Source organism: Candidozyma duobushaemuli (assembly GCF_002926085.2).
Source record: "Candidozyma duobushaemuli strain B09383 chromosome Unknown E_B09383, whole genome shotgun sequence".
In the NCBI taxonomy this organism is placed as follows: Eukaryota; Fungi; Ascomycota; class Pichiomycetes; order Serinales; family Metschnikowiaceae; genus Candidozyma; species Candidozyma duobushaemuli.
The window spans coordinates 174,545-189,340 of record NW_020289900.1 but is presented as its reverse complement, the minus strand read 5'-3'; the positions used below and the strand labels follow the sequence as shown (position 1 = coordinate 189,340).

Below are 14,796 nucleotides of genomic sequence, written 5' to 3'. Positions count from 1 at the left end.
TAGGGTCTTTAGACCTTTTTTGACTACGATAGACCTCGTTGCGACATTTTGCAGCCATTTCATAGACAGCGAAATATAAGGTGATCTTGCCGTTGGCTCTTGAAAATCAAGAGGCATGCTTAAATCAGCACTATTATCTGATCTTTCATTTCAAATTCCTTATCAAAAGCGATTGCGTACGTCATCGGCACCATTCATGATTCATGAATCTGCTGCGGCAATTGCCCTATCGACACATTATCTCGGCAAATCACGATAAATACTCATTTACCTGATAAGAATTAATTCAACATCCAAATCAAAAACATCTCCATTTTTTCCTCCCTCTTCTACATTGCCAGATCAAATCAACTACCGTAGCTTCACATGGTGACTCATACGCGGCTTTCCCCAGAAAACCGATAGTGGTCCTGATTATCTGCACACCCACATGCCTGTGCCGGGCCGGACAAGCTTGGAGAATTTTCACAGATACCACCAACACCATCACCATGTTTTCCAGATCAGTGCGTACTTTTTCCACTTCCAGCGCTTCTTTGAAGAAATTGAAGATCGGCCTCATTCCCGGCGACGGCATTGGCCGTGAGGTGATTCCTGCTGGCCAGGCGGTTTTGGAAAAGTTGCCCAAGCAGTTTGACTTGCAGTTTGAGTTTGTCACTTTGGACGCTGGTTACGAGTTGTTCCAGAAGACCGGCACTGCTTTGCCCGACAAGACCGTCGAGGTGTTGAAGAACGAGTGTGACGGTGCTCTTTTTGGTGCCGTTTCGTCTCCTAGTGTGAAGGTCGCTGGTTACTCTTCGCCTATCGTGGCATTGAGAAAGAAGATGGGCTTGTACGCCAACGTCAGACCTGTCAAGTCTGTGGACGGCTCCGATAAGCCAGTCGACATGGTTATTGTCAGAGAAAACACTGAGGATTTGTATGTCAAGGAGGAGAAGACCTACAACGCTGAGGACGGCACCAGAGTCGCCGAGGCCATCAAGAGAATCTCTGAGAATGCTACTTCCAGAATTGCCGCCATGGCTTACGACATTGCCTTGCTGAGACAGAAGATCAGAGAGACTTCCAACCTCAGCTCGCTCCACTCCAAGCCTTCGGTGACGGTTACCCACAAGTCCAACGTCTTGTCTGCTTCAGACGGTCTTTTCCGTGAGGTCTGTAAGAACGTCTGGGAGGCCAACAAGGACAAGTACGGCTCTGTTGAGTACAAGGAGCAGATTGTCGACTCGATGGTGTACCGTATGTTCAGAGAGCCAGAGATCTTTGATGTTGTGGTTGCTCCAAACTTGTACGGTGACATCTTGAGTGACGGTGCTGCTGCTCTTGTGGGCTCTTTGGGAGTTGTTCCATCTGCCAATGTCGGTGCTGATTTCGCCATTGGTGAGCCATGCCACGGTTCTGCTCCAGACATTGAGGGTAAGGGTATTTCCAACCCAATTGCTACTATCCGTTCCACCGCCTTGATGTTGGAGTTCATGGGTCACCAGGAGGCCGCTGCCAAGATCTACGAGGCTGTTGACGCCAACTTGGTGGAGGACAAGGTGAAGACCCCAGACTTGGGCGGTTCTTCCACCACCCAGCAGGTCATTGACGACATTGTTGGCCGTTTTTAATAGAATGTGAATAAAGGGTAGTTTATTGTCTATCACGTACGAAACAGGCAGCGAAAAAGCCAATTCCTCCGTCTTCTTTGGGTATAGCTCTAACACATCCTCCTGCAAGCTCACGGCCTTTGGCTTCGTCTCCATCACTCAACGATGTGAACTCTTGCTCCCAGCCTCTTCTGGGCCAGGATGGAATCACCACATTTTTGGGGGCAAGTCTCCATCCGGCTTCTTTCACTTCGGGGTCACTGAGCAAATCCACCACCACCCTCTCATTCTCATGTGGGTGAATAGAACATGTGGAGTAGACAACCTTGTGGGCTTTTGGAAATGAGAGAGCATGCTTCATGATTTTGAACTGGAACCCAGCAAGTTTATTGAGTCTTGTTTCGTCGGTCTCTTCCTTCTCCTGCTCTGCACTGGCATCCTCAATGGCTCTGCCAAAAATGCCTGAACCACTGCATGATGGGTCCACTATAAGGCCAGTCACATTCTCGAAATCCTCGGGCTTAACGGTCGTAAAGTCGGCATGGGTAGGGTGGATCAAGCTCTTTTTGGCCTTGCCTGTGGCCTTTTCACACATCATTTTGAGGGTCTTGACTCTCTGGTTATCTCTTTCAAAAGCAAAAACCACTCCATCATGCTGGGCAACAAAAGATGCAGCGTGAGTTGTTTTGTTGCCTGGAGCAGCAGTGGCATCTATGACACACTTATGCAAATCGCTCGGATCGTTGTTAAGGATCTCAGCAGGGAAACATGAGGCACGATCTTGGATAATCACCTCGCCATGAGCGTAGGCTTGAGTATTCGTGATCTTGTCTCGAGGGTGAATTCCATAAAGATTCGTGATGTACTCGTCTTTGTATATCTTTCCCGGGCCGTCAAGCTCATCAAGAGACGAAACCTCAGTCAACTTGGAGAAGTACGAAGTTTTGAACAAAGCCTCCGGCGAGGTCTTCAAGGTGTTTACACGGATCCAGCGAACGGGTGTTTCATCGTCATCAAATCCCTCCTTCAAGGGTAGCTCTGCCACAGACTTGACCTTGTGCTTTAGCTTGAGCTTCGTGAGCTCTGCTTGCATTCTGGTCTTGTTAAGCAAGAAGGCCTCTTTGATAGGGTGCTTGCCCAGCTGGATCCTACCCTTGGCAGAAAATAGAAAGTCCTGGACGAGAAGCGATAGTAGGGCATCTGACACTTTCAACTTTTTCAATTGAGGCACATCTTTCAAGCGAGACTTTCGTATGATGACATCGATGTGCTCTTTGTATTTGAGGGTGGAGATCACGAGGGCGTAGACGTGTTTTGGAGAATTCGATAGCTTAGCATTGAAGATCCTGTTTTTCAAGCTGCCCTTGTCGTTATTGACGAACTTCTCAGCCTCGAAGTAAAGCTTCATCTAGTAGGTACTCATCGCCAAGCAGTGCAGGAGAGCAGTATATGCGTATCATAGCAGCGATGCACAAAGCACCACAAGGCTGGGCCAAGAATTGAGTAATCTGGAGATGATCAATGCGTAGATGAAGACAATCGTTCTCCATTGAAAGCCATAAAAAGAGGATTTTGGAGAAGAGGTGTAGCATACTACGCGATGACTGTGGCTTAGAGGGTAGAAGGAACATGAATAAATGAACGAACCCGAAAGTTCCAATTTTCCATAAAACCATTTCTAGATCAATCGACTTTGGTCATCAAAAAAGCTAGATGGGTTATTCAGCTTGTTCGTTGCGTTCGGGCCGATGCATCTTACACCGATTGGCTGCGAAAAGCTCGCTCAGAGATCACAGCACAAACATTCACCATACATGCAAATACTAAGGAAGAAGGTTTGCATTCTTTTGAAAAAAGATTCACTCCAAATGTATAACCCAAAAAAACATCACTTTTTTCCCTGGAGAAGTCTATTTTTGGAACCCCAGCCAAGGACGGTCTGAAATTTCTCCGCCTGGCTATCGATAATCATCCCAAATTAAACACTTTTCCAGGCTACATCCGTCATTCTTGGCTCGGCTTCGGTACCCCTGAATTCCGCCACTATTTAAGCCTAGAAACAGGTGGTGGTCTTGCGCCAAGAAGCAGCTTCTGTACTGCTGAGGCACTGGTGCGATATATCGCAACTGCCTCTAGAAACATACTACAACTTTGGTCCAAAAACCACCAGCTCATTTCCCACCACGCCCAATGACCGCCGCCCCACCCGACGCCTTTCAAAAGGGAAAACAGCTTCAGGTGGGCTCCCACAAGATTTCCATCCTCAAGTACTTGTCCCTGGGTGGTTTTGCTCATGTGTACACGTGCACCATTGATCCACCATTCCACGGCAATAAGGTGGCCTGTTTGAAGCGTGTTGTCGTGCCAAACAAGCTCCAGCTTAGTTTGCTTAGGCAGGAAGTGGATGCCATGAAGCGTTTGCGTGGTAACAAGCACATTGTCTCATATATCGACTCACATGCATCCAGGCTTCCTTTGGCAAAGGCCAACGACACGCAACAGTACGAAGTGTTGCTTCTCATGGAATACTGCTCTAAAAATGGATTGATAGACTTCATGAATACTAGATTGACGCATCGTCTCACTGAGCCCGAGGTGCTCAGCATCATGTCTCAGATTACCACCGGTGTCGCCATGTGCCACCAATTGCACCCTCCTTTGATCCATAGAGACATCAAGATCGAAAATGTCTTGATTGACGATAAGGGCACCTACAAGCTCTGTGATTTCGGCTCTGCCGTGCCTTATGCGCCAGTACCCCAAACACCACAAGAACTCAATGCCTTGCATTCCGACCTCATGCAGCACACGACACCCCAATACCGGGCTCCAGAAATGATAGACCTCACGCACGGCTTTCCCATAGATGACAAGCTGGATATTTGGGCATTGGGTATCTTTTTGTACAAGCTTTGTTATTACACAACTCCATTCGAGCTGCCTCACCAGAAATCCTTGGCTGACTTGGAACAGCTGATTCTCAATTGCAACATCAATCTCCGTTTCCCAGGCTCGCCTCAATACTCCAATCGTCTTCAAAACGTCATCCACTGTTGTTTGAGAGCAGATCCAAGAAGAAGACCGAATGCGCTCCAGCTTTTACAGGAGGTTTGCCTGATGCAAGGCGTTAAACAGATTCCAGAGACTGTGCCTTACTCTGTCCGCATCTCGAAGACTGTGCCCATCAGTTATGACTACACCAGTGTCAACAATGATTCCACTTCTCAGACTCAGGTCTTACAAGCGACAATTCCTCAGAAGGCTCCCGCAAAGGCTGCAACACTGGATGTTTTTGCTTCCATCGACAAGACAAAGATTCTTTCAATGGGTTCTAATCATAAGAAACCAGACTTGCCTCGCAGGCCATCTGGAAGATCACACAATTCATCGACAACATTACATGATATGATTAAAAAGCAAGTTGATGACAGCTCTACAGAACTCAACAATTATAGAAAGTCTGAAGACATAGACCGCTCCACGCTTGACTTCTTGAAATCAAAGGAAGACGTGGGAATCAGTTCTCGCCAGAGCACAGGTGGCTCCATCAAAGCATCGTTGAAGAAGGGATTGAGAAGGATAAGCACAGGGGGATCCGTGTCTTCGCAAAGGAGTGGGTCTAATGATCATAAGAGACACTCAAGCTCAAGCTCGATTAGAAAGCTTTTCACAGGATCTAAAGAGAAGGGTGAAGGCATTGAAGATCGTAATCACTTACGCGTCCCATCCCAAGAGAAGAAGGTCTCTTCCATACAAAAGCGTATGTCGCTTTTGCTCAATAATTCCGAACAAAAGGCTCCTAAGACCGCTTCAGGGTACGGAAAGTACACCGATCAAGACGACATCTCAGCTATAAACTATACCGATCTTTCCGCATCCGTGAGCGCTGATTCACTCGTTACCAATGAATCGAGCTCGACCGAGGAACTACACAAACTTGACTCCGCACCATCGAGGCCTTCGGTTTCTAAGACTCCATCGGACAAACGCTTGAAATCCAAGTCACCAAGAAAATACAGCACACCACCTCCTGTGCCCCAGGATTGAGCAAATCACATTCGCAGATCTCATTACCTAAGAGACAGCTCTCTCCTTCAAAGTCAGCTTCTACAACAAAGCTCAATACTCCGCTGAAGAAGCCTGATCTTGTGAAGGTAGACCCAAAGATACAAGCTGGGCTTGTAAGAAAGCCAGTGTCTCTAAAAAAGTCTGAACCGGAGAAAAAGTCAGAGTCTGAGGAGAAGTCCAAGCCCGCCTCTGAGACAAAATCGCCAAAGAAGCCGGCGAAGAGACCACCACCTAAACCCTTTAAACCTAAGCATTTGACCTTGCCGGAACAAAGCAGAAGGCTCAGTAACTCGAGTGATACCTCAATACCTGATGTTGAGGATCTTGAGAAATCTTTTGCCAAAAGGTTCCCAAGCTACGTCTAAATTAACTGTATTAGTATGCGTTCGATTCATGGCCATCGATGTGGTCCCATAATACATAGATAGTACACTAATCCTAGTTAGACTCTGATTCAGAGAAGTCCTCGATCGAGTCAAGAATGAAATCGACGCCTTCGTCAAACCTCTCGTGGATGACATCCCACAAGCCATCGACAGACGCTTTTAAAACACGGCCGTACTTTTTCCTTGGACGTTTTCCCACATCTTCAGCCTCGCCATTTTTAGAGTTGGCTGAGGCGCTGACCCAACAAGCATTTTTGAAACTTGTGAAGAGAACGGAACTCTGGTAGTACCAGTCTACCATCGATTCGTCCATAACTGGCACCAAGGCTTTGAGGTTTGATCGGCTGACAAAACCAACTGTACCTTTGACAACGTCCTTGATCTCCTGTGATGGACGTTTAGCATAAAGATGGACAATGGACTGGTATGAGTCACCAAACCCAACAAAAACCACCTTTTTGAGTTCTGGGAAGTAGGTCAAGTAGTTATCCCACACCCAAAGAAGAAGCTCTTGAGCGAAGATCGTTGGGTTATAATTAGAGCTCTTCACCGGTGAAGATGTTTTCTCAACCGAGCCCTCCTTCGAGGAGGATGAAGCCACAGCCTCAGTATAAGAAGGAATATTTATGTCGATGTATCCAACATCGTCTGGTGAGCCACCGTCATTTGAAAGTTCAGAGTGAACTTTCTTCATGACACGGGTCAATGGGTGCTCAAGCACCACAGATGTGCTGCTCTCGATGTTTCCGTTGATAGGGTTGATATTAGCCCAGACCTCAGGTGGATCATGGATGGAGACAATGATGGTGGAGTGCTTTTGCACTTGAGGGCTTGCCAAAACAAGGTCTTCCATGTGGGGAGGGAGATCAGTGCTGAATGTGGAGATCTTGTACTCTGGATGGTCGATGATAGGAAGACTGATAAATGAGTGGTTGGAGAAAAGTTGTTGAGCTTGGTACGCTCTGATGGGTTCAGCAAAGGAAAGAAGGTTGTCGGTGGACAAGTCGTAGACGTCCTCAAAGACATGAGCCGAGTTTCCAGGCTTCATGCACTTCCAGTACTTACTTTGTGTTCTAATGACCTCATTGACAACCTCAAGTGTCTCCAAACGGGGCTGGGAGGTAATGGTAGCTTCAGGAGGCTCGCCTATAAGCACTTTAGCCACGCCCAAGGCACTTTCACTGATTGAGTCTAAACTGTACCCACCTTCTAAAATAACAGCAAGTTTGCCTCTGGCAACACTCTTCAACATATGTGCCATATGACCGTAACCAGCCGGGCTGACGTGACACTGACCAATCAAGTCACCGTCGGCAGCATCGAATCCAGCACTGACAATGGTGAGGTCAGGATCGAATTCACTGATTATAGGCATGACGATTCTGCGGAAAGCGTAGACGTAGTCTCCGTCGCCCACACCTGGACCACTCCAAGGAATGTTCACGGAGTAGCCCTCACCTTCGCCTTCTCCCACTTTATCGGAACCACCGTACTTTGTGCCAGGGTAGAACTTACCGTTTTCGTAACGATGGAGGGAAATGTATAAGACACGAGGGTCGTTGTAGAAAGCTTTTTGGGTGCCGTTACCGTGGTGGATATCCCAGTCGAGAATGACGATTCGGCGCACGGATTCTGGGTACGATTTCAAGATGTTTTTAGCCGCAACTGCAACGTTACTGAAGAGACAGAATCCGCCCGGAGTATCGGGTTCGGCGTGATGGCCTGGTGGGCGCACAATGGCCAAGGAGTTCTTGACCTTGCCTTCAACCACAGCCTTGCATGCCTCGATGGAGCCACCACACGAGAGTTTGGCCAGGAGGTACGAGTCGTTATTGACGTAGATGGAATCGCCCTTTTCCGTTTCCTCAAGAAGCTGGTCTCTGGTCATCTGCTCTGTCAGCGAGATGTACTTCAAGTGTTCGGCGGAATGCACCTCCAAGATCTCCTCGGCTCGGGCCTCTCTGACGGGGATTTTCTCCATGAGCGGGCCAAGCTCCTCAGAGCCAGAAAGCGACGTGTCCTGAATAAGACCTGCCTCTGCGAGCTTCTTGTAAATACGGTAGATTCGACGAGGATCTTCGGGATGAGGGTCGATGTACTCGAAATACGATGTGAAGATCTTGGCGTGGTACCTCATTCTCACGTCGTAGACGAGCCCCGTCTTGAGCAACGTGTAGAAAAGCTGTGGCGTCTTGTGGGGCACCACGACAAGTGTATCCAGCTTGAAGCGTTTGGTGCCGTTTTCGGGGCCTGCTTCAGTACCGTTGGGTTCAGAAGTACTGGTAGCGGGCGTTGGGGGCTCTTCCTTCATAGGGGCGGCGGCCACAGTGCCGTTATCCTCGGGAAGGGACTCCTCCTTGATTTCAGGTTTCACGTTTGCCACATCAACGTCCATATCTTGGTCTTTTGGTTCAGGCTGAGAAGCCGTTTCTGGGGACGCCGAAGTCTGGGGAATTTCCAGGGTCTCGGGGCCGGGCGGTCCGGTCTGGTCGCCCTCTTCCAAAGGCCGTTTCCGGAACTCCTCTGTGTTCATAGTATATATAGGGTTCGTGAGGTGAGGAGCAGAAGAGACTGGTGAAAACAAGTTGGTTTTTGCAATTGCAGTACATGTCAAGAGTGTGTGGGTATCGGCAGCATGTGCAGGAACAAACGCATTCCAACGACTAAATGGGCCTCTCCGAGGGCGCTCAGGTGCTCAAGGTGGTATGGTGGTCTATTCTACGATTTCCGCTTGTCTATGATTTGAATATCCGATAGGGGCGTTGAGGCCTTTTTGGTGCCGTGGTACCGTGGAACTCTGCCTGCCCAGAACCCGAAGCGAGGCGGCTGCAAGGCCATGCGCATGTTCTGCAGCAATGCCTGAGCCCCAAAAGCCAGCCTGATCCATTTATTAAGATCCCGGGGGTTATGTTGCTGTCGGGGAAGAAAATTCAGGGGAGTCTGTTTGCTGAATTACTTGAGGGAACTTTCATTACAGTTTTCAGCTGCCCGACGGTAATTTTCTTCCGCGGCAGTGCAGCTTAGTAGGGCTTGAACCGCGCATCCTTTCCACGCTTGTCCTTCTTCTTCTTGTCCTTCTTGTCCTTCTTATCCTTCTTCTCCTTTTTGTCCTTTTTATCCTTCTTTTTCTTTTCCTTCACCTCTGTCTTACCTCCTTTGACGACGTTGACACCCTGGAGCTCGACGGGAAGCTCCCACGCCTTAATCACACCGTCCTCTCCGCAGGTGATAACCAATTTGCTCTGAGGAACGAGCAAAACGTCTCTCACCACCTCTTCACCGTGGGCGCCTGGAAAGCTGACGATCTGCGTTTTGTCGAATTCTTCGCTTTGACAATCGAACGGCATCACCAGAAGCGATTGCTCCAGATTAGCGCCAAAAGCGGCGTAGCCAAGTGGACTCACTTCCACGACATACTCACAATGGGGCCATACTCTGAGATCACCTACATCCTTGGGCAAGGGCTCCTCGGGGTTTTCGTAGTCGACGTTGTTGAGCTCGCTGAAAAGAAGCGTCTCCATGTGAGAAAGCACCAGAATACGTCTTTCCCTAATGAAGTTGCATGTGTGGACGGAATTGAAGTTGATGACCTGATGAAGCGCCTCCTCTTCGTCCTCCTCTCTCAAATCATAAACATTGACGTAGCCGTCAGTTGACCCCGACATCAAGTACTGCGTCAATGTAGGGTGGAACTTGATATCAGTGATGTCATCGTGATGAGAGTCGACAAGCAGCTTCACCAACTTCTGGCTCTGCCAATTCCAAATATGCAATTCGGCGTCAACCCCCGCAAGCTCCGTGCCTCCTGCAACAAGTTGTCCATCTGGAGAGGCAGCCACTGAGAGGAAGTTTGAGTTCTTCGAGTTGGTGAAAGAGGCCACAGGCTTTTGAAGACCCTTGCTCAAGTCCCAAACTTTGAGGCCGTCTGTAGAAGCAGACACAAAAACGGACTCATCGACCTTGGCTATGCTGTTTATGCTGGATTCGTGTGCCTTTTCGTTGGTGTAGATTGGAGCCTGATTGAAGGAAGCAGTGGAGAAAAGCGCCAAACCACCGGAACTGGTGGATGCAACAAACGAGCCTCCGGAAATCTCAGGAAAGTGTAGAAGCTGAAGCACCCATGTGTCTTCCTGAGCACGCCATGCAAACACTTCTTTAGCGTTCATGTTGGAGTAGATGTGAGATGCTCTTCGCGCACATATAGAGGAGGTAGTTGTTGAGGTGGAGATGGGCAAGATGGTGAAGTGTTGAAAAATGTACTCTTATAAAGTTATTAGCTGTTTTTCTTATTAGAGAAAATGAATCGAAAAGCCTGTGATGTCAATTACAGTGTAAACTTGGAGTCTTAGTGATGGCATCGCAGCTACCAAGTAGGAGGAACTATTTTTCGTGACCAAACACCCATCTTCCCTGTTCGGTAATATAGGATGAATTTGAGGCTGAATGTTTTACTTGGATTTTGGCGAAGATTCTCTGAAAGTAGAATTGATCGTATTTGGGTGTCACTCATTGGCTGCGAAAAGTATCAAAACCTCTCTTTTGCGATCTAAAGAGGAGACCACGACCTATGACAACAATAAATAATTTTAACCTTTGCAATTCCCAATTCTTTTTTTGAGCTATTTGTTTTGCTTCAAGATTTTGCAATAGCTATCCTCTTGTAAGCCACAAACTTGTTCTCGCTGCAACTTGAAAAGGCTGATCGATTAACAAGAGTCAAAATTAATCACACTGTTCAAATCATCTTCACAAGTATTGCTTTTTGCTTTCCTATGTCATTCCCCTTAAAATTTCCACAAACTGTTCCAAGACATCGATACTGCCCCATGAATTTTCCTGCATATCTGTCTATCAAGCTCGATGTTTACCCTCATTATCAATCACAAGCAACATCACTATCCCATAAGATGAGTAGTATTGTGAAGAAGTCCTCACACTTCGCCCCGAAAGTTAAAAAGAGGGTTACCAGAAATAACAAGGCGGCCCAGCCCACTCCCCCTACAACCCAGGAGTCACATGCTTCTCCTGATCCAACACAGATAACGCAGCCAGATGAGGCTTCGATTTCCACACCTCCAACTACGCAGGCCACAGGTGGCCTTACGGATTTATCAAAGTATGAAATTGCAACTCCTAGCGAGAAGACTTCTGACGAAAATACCGAAGAAGCTGAAATCGTGGATCCCAAAGATACATCGAAGGTTACCAATGAGGAGGTCATTGAGGATGAGGAAAGCGATGCCCATGAAGACGACGACAATGACTACTTCAAGAAAACGCTAGCAGAGAAGGAAGAACTTCAAAAGTCTCAGAGAAGAAGGTCTTCCGTTGCTTCCAGAAGATTGTCCGGTATCTTCAATAGATCAGGATCTGTATCCACTCCAGGCTCTGTGGGCCCAGATAATGGTGATGAAGCACAGGCTGCTCCTGTCAAAATTATTGGCATTCCCACCGCAAAGCCATCGAAAAGGAACAAGCTGTCGATATCGAGGGCCTCCAAGAGGCAGAGATCTTCTGCAGCTGCTCCTAGCCAGACCTTGGTTGAGGAAGACGAGAACGCAAGCGCAGCCGCCAGAGATGACGCAAAGAATGGAGAGACTTCGAAATTCCTGGGCCCAGACTTTGTTGTCGGTATCAATCCAGTTACAAATAGAGTCGAGAAGTACAAAGCTCATGCGGGTATCCCTGGGCCCCTTAGTGTCGCACCTCCTGACCTCATAACAACAGTTAAGGATATCAGACAGCTCCCGAGAAAGATTGATGTTGAAGATGAGGCTTTGTATGCAAAGCTCACGGTTCTGGCTGACGATTTGACAGTAGCAGAGCTTTGCAAGCCAACACTTAAGATAGGTTCTGTGAGCGGCAACTTCCATGACGCCGAGAGCGCAAGAGGAAAATTAGAAAAGGACAAAAAAGCACGGCGCAAGGCTCGTATCAGAGCAAGGGAAAAGCGTATTAGTTACGATAAGGCTCTAGAGGAGATCCAGCAGGAGGACAATGAACTAAGCAAGAAGCAAAGTGATAAGGAGAAACCCAAGGAACCGGAACAACCGACACCTAGCAACTTAAAAATGGGAATTTCCGGAGATAAAATTACGCTTGATGCCGAATCAATTGTCAAATCCAACAACCAAGCGGCAGAGAAGGGTGATCGTCAGGTTGAGGTCGACAACTCATACTTGAATCCGATTACTTCCAACTCCTACACGAAGCTGGCTTACACAGATGCGTGGACGACAGACGAGCTTGTCCAATTCTACAATGCCTTGAGCACGTGGGGTACTGACTTTACGTTTATTGCCCAACTCTTTCCTTACAGAAACAGAAGACAAATCAAGCGGAAGTTCACTCTAGAAGAAAAGAAACGCCCAGAGCTTGTGGAATTGGCTCTAAAAAGACAGCTTCCGCCAGACCTTGATGCATACTGTGCTGCTGCAGCAGATGGTAAGAACTTTAAGTCCTTGGAAGAAGTGAAGGAGGAGATTGAGAAGCTCAGAGAGGATCATGAGATGCATTTGAACGAGATCCAGAGCGAGCGTGAGAGGGCGATTAAGGAAGACTTGGAGGCCAGTAGAAAGAGAGAGATGGAGATCAGAACCGGATCTAGAATCATGACCAGAGCCGAAAGAGAAAGAGAGTTGAGAAAGAACGAGGTTGTTGTTGGTACGGTGGATGATTCTAAAAAGCCAACCAGGGCTCTCAAAGGAGAGAATTAAGTACAATCGCATGGTGGGTTTACCAATTTGGAGAGGAGTGCATGTAGCGCTCGTACATTTGAGAAAGCAGGGTGCGGCATCGCTATCATCTCCGAATCGGTACTGTTCCATTTCATGTCTCTCCAAAGGTGATTCCAAAGTAACTAGCATGTCTTCCCTGAAAGACTTTAAATTGGACATCACGCTGGTGGATAACGGCAATTTGGCAACCTACACGGTGCTGAATATCCCTTCACATTTCATTCGCTTCTGGAAAGTGCCCCTTGTTGCCATTTTGTGTGGCACGTTAGTGCTGATCATTCTACGGCTTGCCGCTGAAGCCGGCTACGTCTTCGAAATGGTTGATATTTATCTCCCTCTGTTGGAAATATTTCTTGCTGAAGTGGGTTACAACGTTCAAGATGTTCCTGTTCTTCAATCGCTTTCCGATGGTGCCGTCAGAAAGTTATGCCTTATCACGTTCATTGTGGTGCTTTCATGTATTATAACAGCCCTCATATCGCTCCAGGAGCCCCAGGACAGCATCATGGTCATCAAAGATGTCGGCATTCAGCTCAGCAGTCGGGACATGTGGGGCTTCACAAAGAAAGAGTTTATCCCGTTGTCTGATACGATAGATATCGTGATACACGAAGGCTTCTACGGATTTGCGCAGGTGATCTTCTACATGTGCGTGTTGACGCTGCCTAAACATAGAAGCGGGTCGGAAGAGAATGGCATCAAGATAGTATTCCCCAACTTCTTACCCCGTAAACCCATCCTCGTGGATGTATGCCGCCAGAGCCGTGAGATGCTTTTTGGAACGACGAAAAGATACACCCAGGAGAAAATTTAAGACGACCAATGACACTACGAGATAGAGAAACGAATAACTTATATTAATCTATAACAACCGTGAACCCAAATGTATTAGTAAGTGTGCCGAATTGAATGGCATCGCTACAAGAAGCATTGCAACCTCCATTTGTAGCATCGACAATTAGTAACGACCGAGCAGTCTCACCAAGGTGCCCTGGTTCTTCTTTTCAGCCAAAGCTGCCATTTGCATACTGGCAAAGATGGAGCAAACACCGCTGATAATTAACTTTGAGGCGTGAGGTGTGAAGAAAGACATTGGCGTTGTAGCTGTAGCGGATCTAAGGGCAAGGGCGAACATTGTGGATATTCAACAAGTCAACGGAAGAAAGGGTGCTTATATAGTTCGATAAATATTAAAGACGAAAACGGCCGAGTTTTTCCGAAATGCACAGAAGGGAGGCTGACTCGGGAGTCACCAAACCGCAGCAGGAGAAAAGAAACTTTGGGCCTATCGTGAGATGTTCCGTCTGGTGATACTCGCTTATGCTGCAAGCGAGAAGCAGCACCGAAGGGTACTCGAACACGCAAACAACGCCAACTGGGAGCCATTGGGGACCGGCATCAGCAAAAATTGTCTCCACTCTTCAAATTTGAAGAATTCTCTTTTTTCTTTTTAAAAAAGAGGACATTCAAACACCGTACTTGGGTATCAGACTACCCGGAGGTACATTGCCGTGGCGCCACATTGCGGAAGATCTCGCTACTGCCGCCCATTGGTCTCTGGTGATAGATTGGGCGTCAAGATCAAAAGCAATCAAAACAGAGTATTCAGGGGCGGGAGCTATCTCGTGAATCAGCTCCTGTGCAGCCTCGAAGCAGGCAGAGATGAGTGGGATGGGTTGTTAAGTGTCTGGTGATCCACAGGATTTTGCAACCACTTCACAATTGAGAAATTGCAATTGAGAGATTGTTGTGGTGAAAGCCTTAGAGTGGGATCAAAGAATAGGGAGTTGAAATGTGTTTTTATGGGTAGTGCTGGTAATTGCTAGACCTGAAGAATGTCTCATCGCAGTGGATAGAGAGATACTTAGGGCTCCACCAAAACACATAGGAGGCCAAATATCATTCATTCCATAAACGCTACTGGCATAAATGCATTGACCAAATGCTCTTACAAACCACCTTGCACCTGCAACCTCGGGGCGGGCTCTTTTTATAAACCGCTGGTGGTGCAAC

General features: G+C 47.6%; 7 protein-coding genes across 7 annotated transcripts; 4 read left to right on the top strand and 3 right to left on the bottom strand. All coding sequences in view use genetic code 12, as the record gives it.

The window, feature by feature from the left end:
• Nucleotides 1-491: 491 nt before the first annotated feature.
• On the top strand, nucleotides 492-1,613 carry LYS12 (homoisocitrate dehydrogenase; the record flags this gene model as incomplete). The annotated part of the gene is made up of 1 exon (XM_025482785.1): nucleotides 492-1,613. One exon carries the CDS (start codon nucleotides 492-494, stop codon nucleotides 1,611-1,613), a length of 1,122 nt encoding a protein of 373 aa, XP_025337728.1.
• Nucleotides 1,614-1,635: 22 nt separating this feature from the next.
• CXQ87_004342 (rRNA (cytosine-C5-)-methyltransferase) lies at nucleotides 1,636-3,000 on the bottom strand (the record flags this gene model as incomplete). Its single annotated transcript, XM_025482784.1, has 1 exon — nucleotides 1,636-3,000. The coding sequence occupies one exon, from the start codon at nucleotides 2,998-3,000 to the stop codon at nucleotides 1,636-1,638; it is 1,365 nt and encodes a 454-aa protein (XP_025337727.1).
• Nucleotides 3,001-3,782: 782 nt separating this feature from the next.
• Nucleotides 3,783-6,025, top strand: PRK1 (serine/threonine protein kinase; the record flags this gene model as incomplete). The annotated part of the gene is made up of 2 exons (XM_025482783.1): nucleotides 3,783-5,624; nucleotides 5,672-6,025. 2 exons carry the CDS (start codon nucleotides 3,783-3,785, stop codon nucleotides 6,023-6,025), a joined length of 2,196 nt encoding a protein of 731 aa, XP_025337726.1.
• Nucleotides 6,026-6,098: 73 nt separating this feature from the next.
• On the bottom strand, nucleotides 6,099-8,579 carry HDA1 (histone deacetylase; the record flags this gene model as incomplete). The annotated part of the gene is made up of 1 exon (XM_025482782.1): nucleotides 6,099-8,579. One exon carries the CDS (start codon nucleotides 8,577-8,579, stop codon nucleotides 6,099-6,101), a length of 2,481 nt encoding a protein of 826 aa, XP_025337725.1.
• A 487-nt stretch (nucleotides 8,580-9,066) lies between these two features.
• Nucleotides 9,067-10,212, bottom strand: CXQ87_004339 (uncharacterized protein; the record flags this gene model as incomplete). The annotated part of the gene is made up of 1 exon (XM_025482781.1): nucleotides 9,067-10,212. One exon carries the CDS (start codon nucleotides 10,210-10,212, stop codon nucleotides 9,067-9,069), a length of 1,146 nt encoding a protein of 381 aa, XP_025337724.1.
• A 741-nt stretch (nucleotides 10,213-10,953) lies between these two features.
• CXQ87_004338 (transcription factor TFIIIB subunit) lies at nucleotides 10,954-12,762 on the top strand (the record flags this gene model as incomplete). The annotated part of the gene is made up of 1 exon (XM_025482780.1): nucleotides 10,954-12,762. One exon carries the CDS (start codon nucleotides 10,954-10,956, stop codon nucleotides 12,760-12,762), a length of 1,809 nt encoding a protein of 602 aa, XP_025337723.1.
• A 148-nt stretch (nucleotides 12,763-12,910) lies between these two features.
• Nucleotides 12,911-13,597, top strand: CXQ87_004337 (phosphatidylinositol N-acetylglucosaminyltransferase; the record flags this gene model as incomplete). The annotated part of the gene is made up of 1 exon (XM_025482779.1): nucleotides 12,911-13,597. The coding sequence occupies one exon, from the start codon at nucleotides 12,911-12,913 to the stop codon at nucleotides 13,595-13,597; it is 687 nt and encodes a 228-aa protein (XP_025337722.1).
• Nucleotides 13,598-14,796: the final 1,199 nt, after the last annotated feature.